General features: G+C 37.2%; 2 protein-coding genes across 7 annotated transcripts in view; one reads left to right on the forward strand and one right to left on the reverse strand.

Moving 5' to 3' along the window:
• The first annotated feature begins 394 nt into the window (after nt 1–394).
• Nucleotides 395–12,805, forward strand: LOC121874139 (programmed cell death protein 2-like). Its single transcript, XM_042378107.1, has 9 exons — nt 395–565; nt 3,892–4,031; nt 4,330–4,453; nt 4,792–4,872; nt 6,235–6,328; nt 7,432–7,605; nt 8,430–8,527; nt 9,543–9,653; nt 9,879–12,805. The coding sequence occupies exons 1-9, from the start codon at nt 473–475 to the stop codon at nt 10,068–10,070; spliced, it is 1,107 nt and encodes a 368-aa protein (XP_042234041.1). The 5' UTR covers nt 395–472; the 3' UTR covers nt 10,071–12,805.
• The window catches only part of LOC121874138 (aftiphilin-like), a 41,754-nt gene continuing 34,013 nt past the window's right edge, over nt 12,799–20,539 (reverse strand). For all 6 annotated transcript variants that reach the window (XM_042378104.1, XM_042378102.1, XM_042378101.1 and 3 more), the window contains one exon: nt 12,799–19,888. In XM_042378104.1, the coding sequence (XP_042234038.1) occupies nt 19,647–19,888 (242 nt within the window). In that variant the 3' untranslated portion in view covers nt 12,799–19,646. The remainder of the gene's footprint in view (nt 19,889–20,539) is intronic.

Raw genomic sequence — 20,539 nt, forward strand, 5'->3', positions numbered from 1 at the left:
ACTGTAACGTACGATAATTATCAATTATATACGAGAATTGCGAAGTTAACATACTAGCTGATACATGTTATTATCAATGTTCCTTTTTTATTTAGATATTTATAAAAAGTTTCATATAACAGGTATTGCAATAATATAATACCCTTGGGTTTAGATAGCCACTAATGTCTGCTGCGTGCTCACAGCACATGTAGCTTCCACTGAGCAGATTAGATCATGACACTCAAAAATAGAGAAATGAGAGTAAAAACATAATGTAATAAAATATAGTAATATCATTATAATGACCTACTGAGCTAACCACTGGCTAAGAGGATTAGTAAGTTGATACTGTAAGGGTGTCGGGTGTCTTGACACGACAATCTCCCGTCCTGTATGATGGTCGTGCAGGTGTACTGTACCAACAATAACAAAAATAGCGGAGCGCTCTGGTCAACTTGGGGTGAGTGAGACACACCAGCATCCCGCAACCATGTCTGACCAACTTAGTAACGTGGTGGTGGAGTTGGGTTTCATCGAGAAGGCTCCAGCATGGAAATTACGATCCAAATTCTTTCCGGCTAAGGTAGGACTAGGACAGTTTGGGATGGATGTGAGACGACTTGTCACTATAGACTAACACGTCCCATGAGGCTCACTGGACCTCAACAGGGAGATATATATTAGTCATACCTGGCTAAACCTGGTAAAACACCGGTCTTTCTCTCAATGTTATTAATAAGTTTTGCTTAAATAATAGCGTTATGTTGTGAATGCCTTTACAGTATACCTCGTATTTTCGGGGTCTGTGTACACTGATTAGGGACATTCATTAAGTTCTGTGATAACATACTATATACCATAAGACTCATAGGTAAAACTCATTTTAAGATACTTGTAGCTTCAGTTGTGCAGTAATATTGGGAAATAGGGCTCTGAAGTAGAGGGAAAAAGTGGGGTAAAATACTAAATAGAATACCAAACAAACCTTTAAAATCCTTGCCTAACCTATAAAAATCATAAATCTATAAAGCATTTACCTTTTTTTTCGGTGTAATTTTTAGTGTTCAGATGAGGGGGGATCCATGAACTCGAAAGCGATTTTTAACCTTTTTATAGGTTAGGTAAGGTTTTCAAAGGATTGTTTTGGTGTACGGTATTTTTTTTGTATTTTGCCCCACATTTTCCCTCTACTTCAAAGCCCTATTACACAACCGGATTTGGGCCGCTGGTGCACTCTGATTTGTAGCTCATAGACTCTTGTATTTTGCAGCTGCGGCCAGCAAGTGAAGTATTGCCTAATATGGTATTGAAAACTTCTTTCATGCTTCTATAAACCATATATATGGTGGAGGAATTGCTGTTTTTGTGGTAATGTATGAGAACACCGCTACTACCAGGACGTGAAATTTACTAGAATCAAATAGAACCTTGCCTAACCAACTAAAGAAACCTACCTAACCTTATCTAACTTCCTAGCCATGGGGCGGACCCCCACCATATTAAACGAAAAGTACTTATTTTGATGTCTTGTACCAATGAAAGCAACTTTGGTGAAAGCGTCATGGTGTAATTTTGTTTTTTTGTGGACGTGAGAGTACGGTCGAACTGAGCGGGTTAGTTGTAAACAAACTGAGCAGATGACAACACACGCTGACTCGGCAGATTTTTTTGAGGAATATTTACGGTAAATAAATAATTTCTTTGTGTACAAAGCTCATAAGATACATTGTTTATAAACTGACCAGGTCCAGTATGGGAAGTCCTGAGATACTACACTGTGTCATTACCTCTGTATCGTCCATTGCTGTAAAAAAAATATGAAAAAAAATATTAAAAAGTGGATTTTTATACAGAAATCAAAACATGGGTATTTTTTTTTTTAACTTTGAATTTTTGTAAACCAAACCATTCTAAATCAGACTGCCTGTACTGTATTATGTAGAGTACTGTACATCGAGGTGGATTGCAGTATGCAAAATAGCAAGGCTATTATATTTATTCCTCATTATTCATATGAGTTATGTTCCTTGAAAATCATTTGGATAGTAAACAACAGCAAATGGGAAAAATATGGTTTAGCTTCCCAACAACAAGGACACCCGATACAATGAAACCTCCTTATAACAGACTTCTCTCTCCATATAATTCAGCCACTTCACATCTTATGGACCCTCAATATAACAGACTTTTATATCTATATACAGTATGTATTTCTTTTGATGGAGATTTTGCATCTAATGGGCCCTTGATAGAACAGATTTTTTTATCATTATACTGTACAGTATGTAGTTAGTTAAATAGAATTTTTACTGTACAATACTGTATTATACGGGTAATTAATTCATGAACAACCAAAGAAACCCTACCTAACTACAGTGGTCCCTCGGTTAACGAACACAATTCGTTCCACAGTCGTTCGTTAACCAAAAATTTTGTTAACCAAATCCATTGTTTCAATGGGATATTGGGTAATTGGTTCCAGCTCACAGAAAAGTACATACAAAGTAAAAAAAAAAATGCAGCAAAGTACACTTACTTTGAGGTGTGTATGTAGAAGGTTTCTGGTTGATGATGATGATGATGGGAATTAGAAGTGGGGGTGATGGAGAAGGGAAAAGAGAAGGAAGTGGGGATGGAGGAGAAATCACCTTTCAGGGGACCCATGTTTGATGCAGTAATTTCACCAACAAAATTTTAAGTTCACTAGGTGGGTGAGTCAAGCGGCTGATGGGATCACAAAAACTAGTTCCCTGTACTGCATATATTATCAATATATTAACTAAATTTTAAAATGACTAATAATTTTAATAAAAAAAATGCAAAAATATTAAAGAGCACAACTTTCTTGATATTTACTCCACTGGAAACGAATGTAAACATAGAACAACATATTACTGAATTGGCAGACTAGCCCATCAGCTGATGCTCACAACGAAACGTGTTTGTCGTAAGGATTTCATTAATCGAAGCTTTGTTCATTAACCGAATTGAAGATCCTTATGGGAGGTAATTCGTTAATCGAACCGTTCGTTAACTGAGGGACCACTGTACTGTACAGTAATTTAGTACCTAACTACTGTATGATAATTACTAAATTAAATCAAATCCACTGTACAGCTGATACATTACCTTATCAAAGGGTGGTCAGGGACCATCTTTCAGATAAGCAAGGATCACTTTGGGAATGTGAAAATACTGGAGGTGTAAGAATAAAATTATCAGATAAATTAATTTTGGAAAGTGAACATTTAGATAACTAGGGATACCTGGACTGTAAAGAATCTGTCAATTACAAATCTGCTTTATTAAATAATATAATTTGTGAAAGATTTGAGCATGACTAATAAAATATTAAAAGTGGCATCCCCATAGTGAAGGGGTTAAAGAGGCTGACATGTAAACTACAGAAAGTTGAAATGAGAACATTTGGTGTGACGTATGTGTAATGTGACATTGGGGGATGGAAAACCTTATTCAGAGCTAAGAGGGCAGCTGGGTATTGGTCAGAAGTAAACCGAGATGGTTTGGGCATGTGGAGAGAATGGAGGAGACTGGTTGGATCAAGATATAGGTAATTTTCAATTTGAAAGGGAGGAGAGCCAAGGGTAGACCAAGAATGATATGTGGATAAGTTATAGAAAATAACCTTGAAGATAAAAAACCTGATGGGAAGATGCAAAAGACTGTACAGTACAGTACACCTTGGAGAGCTGTCATCGGCTAATCCGCTTCAGTATGGAAAATGGCTGTAAAACAGTGATGTGATGATAGCTCCAACCCTGCCACCAAGGTTGAGGGGACCTGGATTATCAACTTGTAGACTTTAACTGGTAATACAGGTGTCTGGGTCACCCAGTCCAGGTAGTTCTACAAGGGAATTTCAGGATGAAATCTTCATTTTTATTCCAGGTTGGTGGTTACCCAGCATGGTTAGCACTAAAAGATCTACCCACAAACGAAGAGCTATCATGTCGTAGATGTAGTAAAGCTCTTGTATTCCTCTGCCAACTTTATGCCCCATTCCACGACAAAGAAAACTGCTTTCACAGGTATGTGTTTTTAAATTTTATTTTACTTGGATGTACAGTTAGTAAAATAAGTATCGACCACCCCAAGGTTGGTGGAATAGAAAATGAGCAATAACAACCAACTGATGTTGATTAGTATATTCAGAGGGATTAACAAGTCAAAACTAGCTAATGTTATAGAATCGAGGGTTGTCTTGAGTACATAAACCCCCCCAGTATGCAGCTGTGTATTACAAGATCTGGCTGGCTTTTGGGTGTTATCCTGAAAGATGTTTTTGGCATATTTCATACTTCTACAATACACATATTATTATTTCAGAACAGTGTTTGTGTTTGTATGCCGTGACCCAGACTGCTGTCAAGAAAATGATGCATCAAACATTCGAGTGTTCCGCTCACAGTTGCCTCGAGAGAATGAATTCTATCCCCCTGAACCGTCCAAGGTAAAGTCTTATGAGAAATTCTGGTTTATTTACCTTTGTTGCTTACACTATTTTTCTCTCCAGAGATTTCTCGTGAAGGTGTGATTATGACAAGAAAGTCCTTAGACTACTCTGTGTAGGATGATTCCCAAACTTGGTCCCTGCTTCCCACTCTCTCAAGGGATCTTTTTCCCTTCCTTCCTTTTAGGTTGTTAGCTGCTTTCTCACTACCTAAAACCACTTTACTTGTTTACTGCCTTTGTAATTCTGTAGTTATTTCATCCATCAACTGTTGCAAGTGTGTATAATGTCTTGGCTAATTAGGTTAATGAATACTTTAACAGGCCTTTAATTTCCAGGATGTTGAACCCGGTTCTGAAAGCCCAGAAGCTGGTGATTTCAACAATTTATGCCGTATTTGTGGAGCACTTGGACCGAAGGTAAGAACTGCATCTTTGGCTCTTTGCTGCTGGAAAAACTTAGTGTGGTTTCTTTGTTGTGTAAATTGAATGTTTGATATATTTCAAGTAGATGCTATCATCCCTCTTTTAGCAGACAAGATATGTTCTTGAAGCTGGTCCACTTAGTGAAAAATCTGGTAGAAGGGGGTCATTATAACATGATGCTTGTGGAGATGGGCTCTTGCTTAACAACAAAATCAGTTGAAATAATAAATATGTAAGTAATTGCTTTTAAACACTACAATTTTCTTACAGAATGACTAAATAATGATTAATTGCACTAAAATAATTCTTAAACATTAAAAAAAAACCAGTTGGTTACTTAGAAATATGATTTTCCACTGCCGTCTTCATAAGAGAAGTAAAGTCGCAAGCAAACAGCTCCAGCGTAACAATAATAAAACAATTAAAACAGCTACATGCGATCAGTATAGGTGACAATGGTTAATTTTGTTCAATTCAAATGAAGACTTTGTTAATATCAGTAATAAATTAAATAAAAATTACGGTAATGACACTCACCAGTTAATTTTTGGGGAGCTTGTTGTGCACCTTCTCCTTCCTGGCAACGGTGGGAGGTGAGAGTCAGCAGCTACTACTGGGAAAGCGAACCAGGTTGTTGTTGTTATAATGTTATTACTCACTTCAACAATTAAGGTCTTTAAGCACATAACAAGGTTAGTAATACTGTACTCTATTACATCAACAAATAAAAATTGAGATAAAACTCTCTTTGTTAACTAGGCTGTTGCCCAACCTTCTTTACAAAGATATCATCAAGGGTTACATTCAACAGCAAAACTCTTAAGCCTTCTCCCTTTTTATTGAAATAAAACAAAGGATACAAATATGGAGACAAATATAACCTGGAATTGCTTCCTCTTCCCTTGATGAAATTCCTTGTCAGCAGAAACTGAGGAGGAAAGTTCAAGACCTAAGTTTATGGCTTACTGGTTTGGCAAACTGGTCAAGTGGCAGTTTCACAAACTAAAACAAAAGCCGCCAGATACAAGTTGTGCTGAACTTTAAAAGCTGCCGAACTATCGGATCCCGAACGACTGAGGTTCAACTTGTATTTGTTGACTCCCTAGTTTCTGGAAACAGCTGGATCAGGTTTGGAATTTGTTTCATGACTGGATTTGAGGGAGCTAGGTGTCATTTATACACAATGATCTGTTAGGCTACAGTACCTGCTGCTAGAATGAAGATGCTCTTGCCTCCTGGACAAAGTAGACTTTGTCAGGCAATGTTGTGGTGGGGTGAAGTTATAAAACTTGTCTCCTTCCCTTGGCCAGAAAATGGATTAATTTTTTTAGTTTATTATTATTATTTTTTTTAAAGACATGTGGGGGATGCAAAGTTGCACGGTACTGCTCCAAAGATCACCAAGCTCTTGACTGGAAAGCTGGACATAAGGAGGAGTGTAAAAATCCAGGTAAATAAAAAGTTTCCATAAGATTGTATTTTGTTCTTAGTTTATAAAACCTCATTATTATTATGTGAAGAATATGGTGTATTTATTAGCATCATATTAGCGGATTCTAATTTGTCAAGTATTTGTAGTTGCAGGAATTTGAAATTACAGTATGTGGTAAATACAGTAGTGTGACATTCAAGTACAGTACAGTTGGGTCTTCATTTACGCGGTCAATTGAACCCGCTGAGTACCCCGTAAAACGAGAAACACGTAAATGAAATAACAGAACATATGGGATTAATTGAAATAGAGACTGGGTCGACCCCCAAACTCCACTTTTTCCGACAATACGTACCTTGTAGTCAAAATAACATCTTAATTTTATGGTGGTATGCACACACAATTAATAATTAAGAGAAATATTAATAATATTAGGTTTTTTAACATTTACGTTAGTAGAAAAGATGGCTGGGCACACGGGGATGGGAGGTTGGTTCCGAGGCAGAGGGCAAATTATTGGCCCTCACCTGTATCACTATCCACCACATAGGCTTGCAGGGCCTCTTTGTCAAACCCCTCAAAGTCCATATCCTCACTATCACTGACTTGGGCCGGCTGTGGTGGGTGGCAGGTGAAGAACTTGGTAATGTTTTGGTGACTGGGCGACCTTGTGCGCACCCTGCCCGCACCGCTTCCCGCGTAAATCAAGCATTTCAATTCTGGCAAAGCACCGCGTAAATGACCAAACGCGTAAACCAAAACCACGTAAATCCAGACTCAACTGTAGTATCTTGGTACACTTGATACATCGTCTGGCGGTTGCTAGAATAAAATAGATAAGAAGACATCGTACCGAGGGGATTAGTTAACAAACGTTCAACCGGACTTTTTAAAAATATTTCTTGTGAAAAGAGGGGTGGTCCAGTGTATAGAGGTTCTACTATTTAATTTGATTTATGAAGATGGTTACTTGTACATCTTAAAATTAAGCTCTGGTTAAGCAGTGGAACTTAAAAGTTGTATTGTATAGGTACAAACTATCTATCAGGAGGTCTGAAATAATTCTTTGAACCTTTTGTTGTACAGTATTTCACCTTTGTCTTCTTTTTTTTCAACAACAGATACCATAAGCAAAGTTTCCTGCAAGGGAAATGCAAAATTTCTTTTCCCTGAATTTGAAATTGAATTGGAGCCAGAAGAATTAGACACTGCAAAAGAAAAGACAGAAGGAGAAGTGATGAAGGAATATGAGGAATTGCTTCGATCTGGTCGAGTGACTCATCAAAATGATGATGGTGAGGTTTTCATATTAAAAGTTAATTGATGCTTGGCATTCATCATGGATATACTGTATAAAACACTAATTTAACATTCCTTGAAGATTATCTTTTGTTATGAAAACATTCTTAGGACTACAGTATTAAAAAAAAAATCTTATAGACATACAGTATGTGGAGCAGTACTGTTAAGATTAATTCCCACAATTCAGTTTAAGATAAGAAACAGGAAGCAAAAGGAGGATATGAATAGCTCTTTGGAATTGGACAAAGAAAATGTAACATTTGAAACATGAAAAAGATACTGTATAGGATTTAGTGAATTCAGTACCTGGCAGGAATGTAATTAATAATTGAATCTAAAAGTTTGTAAGAAGTACAGGAAAGGATGTATTTTAGTATTTACATAAGTGTCCCAACAAACTTTGATGTACTATACAGTAGTATAGAAAATTTAAACAAGTTCTTATGGGTTGTTCTTAGACAATATGGTTCAAAATTTAAGGAGAGTTTAGTTACAGAAACTGGTATTGAGATATTGAAATGAAAGTAAGGGGACGAGTGGACAAAAAAGAAAGGCCAACTTAGCATTGCCCATGAGAGTATGAAGATTATTTCTTACTCAGACAGGAGGCAGTTTGTGCAAAATATCATCTACATAATGAATCTGCCAATACATGTAGCAACTGGCTCATCTACTGTGTGCACCCCTTCATCAAACTTGTACACCCTTCATGACCTAGACAATCTTACACATCTTACTTAACCCCAGGAGCTTCTCTTGCAACATATCATTCTTTCTGATACATATTCATTTTACAACGCTCCTTTTTGTTTTCCAGATTCAGACACAGAAAATGACCTTATTGATATGGCAACAAAAGAAACAGATAAGCAATTCCAGAAGTTTAGAATGCGTCTCAAAGATTATCCTGATCAAGTAAGTCATGAGTGATGGAACAAACACATTTTTAAACCCATATAATACGGTACAGTGGTCCCGCATTTGTTTTGCGGGGATTATGTTCCTGATATTATCATGAAAGAATAAAACCGCGAATACTCTTTCCGGATTTTCACTTACCATGTAATATTCAATATTATAACCTATTTGCAATCACTTGTATGGCCCTAAGGTGTTTCTAATGATCTAGTGATTTTGGTGTGTGTTCTTTTTCTCATGGCAGTCTGGATCTCGACATAGGGTTGCATTGCCACCTCAATATTCCTCTTGACTTTTAGAGATCTTTCAAGTGCGGGGTCAATTTCAACGACATGGTGGAGTGTCTTCATCATCCAAATGGGCTAGTCAGGACCTTAGGCTCTTCATCTTCCTCCTCCTGTACCCCAGCCTCTTGCATCTGGATGAGTTCTTCAAGTTCATCGTCATTGAATGCCTCTCCAGAATGCCCTAAAAGTTCTTCCACCACCTCCTCTGCTGTCAGATCAGAGAAACCCTCACCACCCACTTCCTTAGCAATTTTCACGATCTGAATCAGGTTTGGCTCTATGGTCGGAAATTCTGTGAAGACATTCACTGCTTCGGGCCACAATGCTTTCCTGCATGAGTTTACACACTAAAAAGGAGCATTCCGGATACTGGGATTCCAGATAAAAGGTTCCGGACCTGTATATCGAAACATATTTTAGGGAACCTTTAATGTCATTAAACACAACCATAATATACTAAGAAGATTTTAGACAGTTAGCCAATATTATTATCATCAATATTGCATCTCACTTATCATTGTTGTCATAATTTTAGGTAAATTCATTTACACTAAATGTGATGTTTATTGGTGTACTACTGTATTCTGTTGTAATTTTTATGTTTGTCTTTATTGCACCTATTTAAATTATATCTGTTATTGTCCAATAGAAATTACTCATCTTTACTAAGTACAGTATTCATGAAGTTTGGTTTTGTCTAAATTTTAACTGCATTGTACTTTAAGGTGGTGCGTTATGACCGTGGTCGTGAACCTCTCTGGGTATCATCTAGCAACAAACCAGTTGATGTCCCACCTTGTCCATCCTGTGGACAACCCCGACAGTTTGAATTCCAGGTGGGAATGTTAATTGATATAAATTAAATTATTAAATGAGATTCTTTGTTTATGCAAGATGACCGTTTCAAATATTTCAAGTGAGATGTGAAATTCGTGTTTTAGAGTAGCTATTGATAGATAGTTTGAGAATCAATTGGAAGTTTAGAAAATTGTCAGAGTAAAATTCGTTCAACTTAAAGAAATACTTCAGTGCATCTAATTTCAGTTTGTGTGTTTTAACAGGTGATGCCCCAGCTGTTGGTACACTTAAAAGTAGATAATTCTGGCAAGAGTATTGACTGGGGCACTGTGTTGATATATTCTTGTAAGGAGAGCTGCCAGTCCAACAGAAACTACATAGAGGAAGTTGCCTACAAACAAGACTACTCACCCATATCTCAGGTTATGAAGAATCACCCATATGGTGCAAGTTAAGAGGCTTGTCTTTGCCTTAGTTATTTGGAACAGTCTAAGTCTTATTTACACCATGATGCCTGACTATTGAACACAACTTTTCGATTTGGTCCATAAATCCTTACTTAGGCATCCTTAAATATTTACTGATTAATCACATTTCTGACACTTCTCCTAAGTTAACATGTAGACTAGCAGAGCCATGCCTTCACCTCATTGACATCTTTCTCTTTTTACTCAGGAAAGAGGGACAACTCACAGACACCTAGTATTAAAGGGGCCCAATTAACTGCTACATTAGCCTTTCCACTCTTCTCAACTCAGGATAAAATGCTTATTTTACATTTTCTTTCAATTTCCACCCACTCCTTCCTTTCCAGCAACATATCACATACAATCTACCCCAGCTATCACCTCCTATTTTTTTCTACCTAAATTACTGATGCTTTCCTTTGTATTGAATATATATTTTTTTCAACAAGAAATGCCAGACTGGAAACATTTTAAACCAACCGTCATGCCAACACGCTTCCCCAGCTGCAGTCATGGTATCACTAAGCCAGTGCTCTTCTAAGTCAAGGATGCTTGCTCATACTTTTGCAATTCCCCTCGAGTTTATCACATGGCACACTTACCATGTTCTCTAAACAATCAGCAGCCATTTTTTTTGCCTTTCCCACTGTTTAGACCTATACACCCCAACATGGCTGATTAGATTACCTCTCAAAATTACAATTTCCCTTCCACCAAACTCCACTACTACATCAACAACTTCCTCATAAAGCCTAACCTGTGGTGCATATGTATTGTTCAGATTTTTACCTACTAAGAGCACCAAACCAGAATTCTTGGATTAACTCTTTTTCACCATCAGCTTTTTCTCCACCTGTTTCTCAGCAATTGGGATCCCTACACCACTTGTCTCAGAATCACTTCACTCCCAGTAATCAACCTTGCCTTATTCTTCATAAAGAGTCTTGTACACGACAGGCATTCACCTCTCTACAGCTCAGTCTTTTGAGGACCTCACTTAATTTTGCTTGCATAATATACTATACCGTACAAATATTTAAACTTCCAACTCTAAACCCAAATGTGTGAGGTTGCTCCACTTCACATTTATTATAAACAGTGTGTGATAATTCATATGTAACAGGTTTACTTAGAATTTAGAATCACACATATATAGCAACTTAAATAATTGGAGAAAGGTGGTACTCACCAGAGCCAGATGTTCCTTACTGCTCATCACCACACAACCATACTGACACACTAGCAGACCTGATGCCTTGGCTAAAGCAGTCCTGTGGTGTTGAGGTGACCCACCACAGGGAAACCCTTCCACAAGTGATATGGCACTAAAGCTGACCACAGTATGCACTTGAGGGAGCAGCCTCTTTTGGTGCTCCCTGAGTTCAGACATTTTTACAGTACAGCATGCCCTGAAAATTCGTGGGGGTTTGGTCCTCAAAATGACCCCAAATATCATTTGGGGGGGGGGGTTACATAAAAAATAATAATAATAATCATTATTTTAAGTACATAATTTTTTTTTAGTAACACTCACCATTCCATGCTGCTGTTTGTGTAGAGCCTGTTCCTCTCTTCCCTGCCACTGATAAAGACAGGGGAGTTACAAGTGCTCCTCATCAGTGTTGAAAACATGCTCCGGCTTGGAACCCTTCTCCCTGATAATCTCTGCAAATGTTGCAAGATACTCCCTTCCTGTTACATTGTCTGTCGAGGCCGACTCACCAGTGATCCTCAAGTTGTGTAGGTTGTAGTGCTTCATGAAGTTCTCAAACCACCTTACTGGCATTAAATCCTTTCTTTGTGGTATTGCCAGCACCTTCACCACCATGGAATTGGTCATGCAGGGCCTTGTCTTTGTCATGGATAAACTTTGGCCGAGAGGGATGTGGCACTGGTTAAAGTCCTCAATCCAGATGTTAAAGGCTGTCTCCATCTTCACCATAGTTGTATCCCTAACATTAGCAGCTACTTTGGCAGAAGAGGGGCACTTAGGGCAATGGCATTACGAACCTCCCTCTATTCTTGATGTAGCAGACAGTTGACTCATTAATGCCATACTCACAGCAAAACACTGGCCACTCCTAAGTTTGTCCAGCAGTTATATCTTCTCCATGAGGGTAATGACCTTATTTTCTATCTTCGCTTGTTTGGGCACCTTCCTGTGACTGGATGAAAATGATTGAGGGCGTTTGGGAGCCATCACAAGCACGAGGAGCACAGTTGTTAAGAGAGCAGAGTAGCACACGCACAAGGCAGACAAGGGTTTATCCCCAACTGAAGTGTGTGGCCCAGCCACCTGGGACAACAGACACACCTTGCGGGACACCACAAAACTCGAGCGCTTCCCATCCCGGCTGTGAAGAGGCTGTCAACTTTAAAATAATCAAAGGCTACTAATTGTAAGGGCATGCTGTACTAGCAAGTGGAAGTGCCATCCTGTAAAATGCTCACCCACTACTCTCTGGAAAGACAGTGCACCAGGAACAAGACAAACACTGGTGTCCTAATTGTCATCAGGAAAATTTTAAGGAAGTTTAACAGCTGGTTGCCGTTCCTAACCGGAAATGGCCAATTACACATTGGACTTCCATCCACCAAATTCTCCAGTTGGCATTAGAGGGTTTAAATTTGGCTTGGATTGTTCATTTTACCAATTACTTGAAAGAGAAAATGTAAAGGGGTTTATGTACTTGTGGGGTAAATAAAAAGATATGGATATGTAACTTTGATTTTTTGAAACAATATCCAGCATCTGTATAGCAATATTATATATATATATATATTTATATATTATTATTTAGGGTACCGTAATACACAACCAATAATGTCCAACAGACTAAAAGCAAGAGGTGTCATTTCATAGAAAGGATGATGTGGAATGTTATGCAAAAGTTCAACAAATATGTTTCCCCTACAATCCTACATTTTACAAATCATCCTATTGAACTTTAATATTAAAATCACATACATGAAGTCTTTGGTTAAATAACTGAAGTACATATTTTCCTGTGATAGTCATTCAAAGCTTCTGAATATTCAATAAATAAAGATATGAACAGTGCATTCTGAAAGAAAACCTAACATCCTATTTTACCTACTGCTCTATAAAGGAGGTCTACAGAATGCTCCTATTAGGCTTTGTAAGTGTAAAAAAAGTATTTACACTTCTAAAAATGTAAAGATATAAGAATACACTGCAAAATGCAGTTCACTACATAAAATATTACAAGCTCAATTGCCTAACCATTAAAGAAGAGATTTATTTTTGCAACAAAATACAAACTAAGACATCTTAAAACAGTACAAACCCAGATAACATGAAGGTATTTTATAAGCTAAGCATACAGTATATACACTTAACTCCTCCACCTGTGATGTTTGCTTTTATTCGAGGTACACCCATTCAGTGATGTTCCTATTTTGGGCCAAACATGTATTCACACTGCAAAATCATTAGGTGGTCTTTCAGGAATGCTGCCAACTTCAGAATACTTTCCAGACACTCTCTTCACTTCCATACTCTTACCTAATACTGTACAGTATAATTTTGTTACCTGATTTGTTAACAGAATTCCCACTTCTCCACACAGTCATTTAAATTAGCACTGTTTTTTTAGGCAAATTTTAGTGTTTCTTTTGTGTGTTTTTAGATATATATGACAACTATGTTTATGTTTTTGCCATCTTATTTTGAAATTAAGGTACAACATACAGTATTTAACATACACAGTATACATTACGTGAAAGAAGTCCTCAGACATGAACACAATTCTTATTCCTTCTATACATTACATATATGTAACTAATCAGCACAACAAGTATTCTTTGTAAATTCTTGATTAATGTTGGGGTTGTTTTATTTCCCAGATATTTCAGGAACTTGACTGTTTACAAGACTCAAATATTGTAGTACTGTACTGACATTACAGTTACTTAAGGATGGTCCAGATATATGACTGACCATATATTCATCAACTTTATATGATCATAAAAGATGAAAGAGATATCCAACTCATTGAGGGTTGTAAAAAAAATGGTTTAACCAAGATGATGCAAAACTACTAGCATGTACAGTTGGCCACATAGAAAGTGAGACAATTTGTGGCCACAAATTATTTCCCTTCCTGTGTGGCCAACTTGTACACTCGCTACAGAAAGTATCTGTAAGGTGGGGTTCGACGAGTTTCAAAATGAACACCGTGACGCCTCTTGTCTCGGTAGGGTTGTCAAAATCCTTCATCCGTTGTCATACTGTCTAGCCAAAAATTTTGCAGATACTTTTTGTAGCAAGTGTACATCATGATGCTGGTATATATGATGGGCTCAGAAACCGAAGAGACCACAACGCGTTGTGGTTGCTTGAAAAATAACCAGAAGCAAGATTTTGCTAAAGGTTAGTTTGGATCGGATTGGGTTAGGTTAGGTTAGGGTGAAATCCAAGACACAAAATTTCGCTTCCTGGTTATTTTGAAAACAACCACAACGCATTGTGGTCGCTTTTCGGTTTCTGAGCCCAACATATATATATATCTTACATGCAATATTACCTAACAGCCGAAGGATTCATCAAGGTCTTTCAACCAATCTACTGCATCAATTATAAAAGTTGGTTTCTGCATTTTCTTAAAGTCTTAGGAAATTATGTGGAAAAAGAAAAGTCCCACTCTGTGTTTAACAGTTCTATGCCCTTGGTAATATGGCTGTCACCTGGGTACTGCTGCCAACCTCTTGCAAATTAATTTTTTATTTACAAATTTTTTTTTTTAATTTATTTAGGTTGTTGCACTGGTTACACTAATTTTGATATTTACAGACAGACACAACACTATATACACAAGCGGTATTTTCACAAATACTTATTTCAGAAAGTAGCACTGGAATGTCTACGTGACATGCACTCAGTATGGTAAAGGACTAGTGACTGTCTCCATGCACTGTACATGATTTTCATTTACTGTATTATCACTTCTTGTACCTGGTTTATAAACTGGGAACAGCACAAGCAAATAAAGAAAGACCTCACATAAATCTGGTTACAGTACCTACAAAACCCCTCACTTAGTAGTCTAGTGATCCAATCCCCCAGCAAGTTACTGTCACAGTGGAAATTTTATCAGAACTGCCAACTAACTGGCTTTTGCCTATTTGCCAACTGTTCCAATGCTTCCCACGATACATTCATCCAAAACTGGGAAGATAGTTTTGTCGCTCACTGTGCAAGACATTTCAATAAACCAGTACAGTAGTATTTTCAAGAGCTTTGTACAAAATAGTGTGTACAACCATAATGCACATAATGTTATAAATTTAAAATACATATAATTCCATTAGACATCCACAAATACCACTAAATAATGGCTAACTGATCAATGTACGTGGAGGGAAATTATTTAAGATGACAGGCCTAAGAAAATTAAAGGTCAGTGTGCACCCATTTTACAAGAGTACAGTTCTCCAATTTTCTTTAATATCTATCATCTAGATGGGTGTCCGTTTTAAGATCTCAGTGACCCAATGTCACAGAAGTGTTTGAGATTTCTAGAAAGCTTATAATTTTTTTTTTTTTTTTTGCTAAATTCTCCTTTTATCAACAGACCACTGAAACAGTTAAAACTTATGATTTTTATGCCTATACTTATTCACAAATTCTACCTTATTCACACCAAGAAGGTAATATTCCCAATAGAAACTCTATCAAATATCCTACGCTTCTAATGTGCAATACACAATTCATATATTCAGTCGAATTGATACCGTTTTCAAAAGTACTGTTTGATATAGAGCTAATATCTCCACTATATAGCACTGTTTAATTTTTACCTTAAACACAGGAAGCTTTGAATAATAAAAATTCTGATATAGGTTAGTAATGGTAATATCAATGTGCAAGTTGTCATACCTGGAGTACATTATATGCCCGCCCACACAGTGGTATTTTATATTTGCTCAATGGAAGAGAAAATAAAAATAACTTGACCTGCAAAACCGGGGATCCAGTTGTATAAAAACACTTGAAAATGGGTAAAAAATATTCCCTGTAAAATTGTTCACAATGCATTTTCATGAACCTAAGGCACATAAAATCCATGATGCAAGATTTGAGCTGCTGAAAAAAAAAATTAATAAGTAAATTTCACATATTTCAACTAACCGAAGATGCTCAAAGAAATCATGCAGGGAGGGAGAAAAAACTATCAAGCCATGATATGCCTGTACTGTACATTGTTGAGTGGACCAACCCGATGCACCTTGAGCACTGTTAAGTCTTATTACAATTATATGTAGCTGCAAGGCTACATTTTCCACCCATAAGGTGCTCATGCACACAAGCATTCTTTAAGTACTGTAGCACATAAATTAGGAATGACTAACATGCAATATCTTTGAAAGTTTACAGCTGATTAATGATAAATAATTCAGTTGGAAAATATTATTCACATATTATTTAGCATTACTAAATTGTCTATATGAAAAGCAGAATACTGTAAATTTAAAACCTGGAAAAATACCATAAGTAAACGTACAGTAATTATTGTGGCATTTTGGGGGCATATACTGTCCTTGTATAATGCATAACTTAAGACACTCCATAGAGCACTAACATTAATGGCACATAATGGGATTCCCTTTTTATGCCTAGATAATATTTAATAACTGTACATGAACAGTTAGGGGGTACAAACTAAATCGGTTTCAGTGAGACATTTTGGAAACTAGGACAAATTACAGGTACTGTACTTTTAAACTTTCCATTGAAGCCAAATACAGACTATTTCACAGGAGGGTTAGTCAACTTCCAATTTTGAGCACTTGTGTGTCTGCTAGACTTAATAAAATCTGAACATAAGAATATAATCAGTACACATCTAAACTGACTAGTCCCATAACCAAGTATATTTGTGTAACATTACATAAATACATTTTAAACCTAATGCACTCTGCTAGGTGGCTCGTGTAATGCTCTCACTTGACCTGCAGGCTGGAAACCCAAAACGGTAATGACTGAGAACTTATCTGAGGACTATTCCATCCCTCCCTACTGCAACCATAGGGAGGGAGATTAGAACCAGCAGCTGGCATTCAAAGCAGGTCTAAGGCTGCATTTACACCAAACGAGTTGAGTCGATTTATTAGAGTCATTTAACTCATTCCCATTCACACAGAAAGAGTCAAAACGAGTCAGGTTTGCCAACCAGTTCGGACACATATTCTCTCGCTGAACTATATGCTCTATTGTGGGTTTGGCGCCATAGGAGGAGGAGAACCCGATTGTGGATACATGAAATCAACCCCAAAAGACCAGATTTTGGTGCCTTTAGTCATTTATTCCCAGACTTGGTGAACCATCCTGACAAATTCTACAGTACAATTTCTTTAGGATGACAACTGAAAACTTGAAGAAGTTGGTGGACATGACATGATCAGAGAGAGCAGGGCACTCCCAAACTAAATTTATCAAATCATCCACTTGCATGATGTTGCTCACACCACAATGGACATGTGGTGACTGACGAAAAAATGGGTCCAGCCATACGTATATATTACATGACATAACTCGACTCGACTCGACTCTACTCTTTCGGTATGAACGGTTTCTGGAAAAATGCATATAAATTAATGTGAACTGCAATGGTGAGTCGAGACGAGTCTTGACTCAACTCGTTTGGTGTAAATGCAGCCTAATCACTGGCACAGATTTGTTGTGATTGAAGGGGCAATGACTTTCGAGACTTGTTGAAATGTGCCTTTGAACATAATCATAAAAAAAATACATCCTTTACATCATTTTAGAAAGCATAATGGTGTTTACAGAATTAGTTTGACTGCTTCTTACCTTATAATTTGAAATCTTTCAGTGAAGTAAATCCACAAGTTCACACTATGATGCGCCTCCTAAACCTGAAGTGATGAGCTGGGACTGCCCTATTATTTATGACCTGACAGGCTGACCCATGATCCCAACATTAACAATATTATTGTGTCAACCCTTGTGATTGGAAGCGGTTGGCCCCGACATCACTAGCTGTTACATCTCAGAAAAGAGGATTGATAATGACTTAAGCTGACAAGTGTTGCTGACACACAAAGTAGAACCTAGCTGACCTCACTGTCAGTATTAAATTTAAAACTATCACTGAATGTTGACATCAGACTACCTTCTTGCTCATTATGATTCTTAAATGTCAAAACATAAGTGATTTTTTTTTAATAGATGGGGGGGATTTGTTCTTCTAAATTACACAAATTGTAGAGGGGAAGGGAATGATTATATAGGATTTACCCTTATTTATATTTTCATAGGTGGGTTAAGTCCCCTAGTAGGATCTGTCTCAATGGCATTTGAAGTCATTACAGAAGTAGTTACTGTTAGGGTGGCAACCACCATCTGTGGAAGTTTCTTGTTTCTTGTGTTCCATTTTTTTCTGTATAAGGGGGGGAAGGGGAGGGGAGTAGAGAATCGTTAACCACCAATTAAGGTTGCTATGGAGAGGGTTGGAAAATTATTAGATTGGCTTCCAGCTACTATAGTCTACAGTATGCAGTAGTAGGTAGTTATCAATCAGGGACGTACTACTGCCTGGGAAGATATTGGCAGCATAATGTGTTGCCTAATGGTAGACCCTGCTGCCATATGGCATCACAAAATTGTGACCAAGTCCCAGGTTGCTGGTCTGACTTTCTGACTAATTTACACACAATTTCAGTCTCAATTGTTTCTCTTCTTTGACAACACATCATATATACCATTTCTCACTCTTCACCTGTTTTATTTTTTCCAATTCTGCATTTTACTTATGGTTCAGTTGTTTTTCACCTCCAGGCCCCGATGTAGCCCCCCCTCCCCCCAAAAAAGTGTCCTTGGCCCCTGATCTGCAGGTCCGGTACACCTATCACATGAGCCACCGAGCAATAGGCTTGAGTATAGAAATGGGTTTTCAGGATTAATCCTCCAAGTATATATACCACTTCAACCTAAAAAAATTGCAAAATTAATTAACACTATAAGTTATTAAAGGAGTCTGACCATGTCTGCTTATTTTTCCAAACTGTAAAGACAAAGTCAAATGTGAGTTTAATTTATTTCAACAAGTAGCATAAAAATCATCAACCTAGCAAAATTTAATGAACAAACTTTCATAAATAGATAAGTTATTTAATAGTAATCTTGTGAAGCAAAATCCAAGTTTCAAATGTCAGGTGATAACTACATTTATACTACAGTATAGACTGATGGAGGGATATATCCACAAGACTTCAATACAGTACAGTATACTGTACTGTATTATTATGCAGAAAAAAGTTATTCTTTACATTACATAACTGAATTTTTATTTAAGTTTTTCACTATATATTTCATAGCACTTAACAGCTGATTTAAAAATGCTAATGAATGAACTTACTGATACAAGACTGAGTCATGGGGGTAGATATTAGTCAGACTTAAAAAGAGCACTTCATTACCTATTTGCACAAAACTGGTACAATTTAAAAGTGTGATGGTTATCATTACATATGAAGTAGTTCCTGCTTGATAAAATTTATTTACATCTCCTACTCTACATATCACTGCTCTCCTCTTATTGGAAACATAAGTACTCTACTACGCATGAAGCCTAAGTCAGGCAAGTGCTCAACCACCTGCCGTACCTCTGGAACTAGCGAATGAAGAGGTGTGTTTGTCAGAGGTCCTTTGGTCAATCCACTCCCTAAAATCTGCTGTACTAGAGGGGATGGCGTGGGGGGGCTCTTGATTCGGGTACTAGCATTCTTCTCCCCGCTCTCACTGAGAAACTCTCGCTCTAGACCTGTTGATTCAAAATAAAGTTTTTTAAGTTTCATGAAGCACAATTCTTGTTAAATAAAGATGCATGTTCTCATCTTCAGATCCAATTGACTGTGTCCTTCCAAACACACTGAACCTTGGACTAAATTATTTACAAAGCTTAAGAACAATAAAATAAATTAATACACATCAACCATTAGTAATACTAATGTTTTTTCTGCAAGATCCAATCTTCTTCCAGTCTCCTAGTTTATGGCTAGCCTTACAGATAACTGATGCATATCACTATAATAATGGCAGAAAACTCTTTGTCTCTTTGATAAGCCTTAACAGCCAGGACTAGAATCACTCAACATCAAATCTATGTGGTCAAGAAAATGACATAAGGGGTTACATAAAACAATCAATATAAAGGTTTACGTGATGTATAGTACAGTATACAAAACATTAAAGACAGCACATCTCTCACACATTCACACACATTATATACACGTTCTTCCTTTTACCAATCACTTTTATGCCTTGCTCCCTCTCAGATACGAGGTCTGTCCAAAAAGAAACCAAACTTTTTAAATAGCGCGCCAACGAGCCAGCTATGTAGCAGTGACCTTGACCTTTAGTCTAACACTAGCTGCATTACACTATGTCAATTAGTCATCGAGCTACACGTGCT

Source organism: Homarus americanus, unplaced genomic scaffold (assembly GCF_018991925.1).
Source record: "Homarus americanus isolate GMGI-L3 unplaced genomic scaffold, GMGI_Hamer_2.0 scaffold49667, whole genome shotgun sequence".
In the NCBI taxonomy this organism is placed as follows: domain Eukaryota; kingdom Metazoa; phylum Arthropoda; class Malacostraca; order Decapoda; family Nephropidae; genus Homarus; species Homarus americanus.

Bases quoted from the DNA above. Each gene is read 5' to 3' on its own strand.
- LOC121874139 (XM_042378107.1), top strand. From the start codon at position 473: ATGTCTGACCAACTTAGTAACGTGGTGGTGGAGTTGGGTTTCATCGAG. The intron at 4,032-4,329 runs GTATGTGTTTTT...TTATTATTTCAG, and splicing joins AAAGAAAACTGCTTTCACAG to AACAGTGTTTGTGTTTGTAT. The intron at 6,329-7,431 runs GTAAATAAAAAG...TTTCAACAACAG, and splicing joins GGAGGAGTGTAAAAATCCAG to ATACCATAAGCAAAGTTTCC.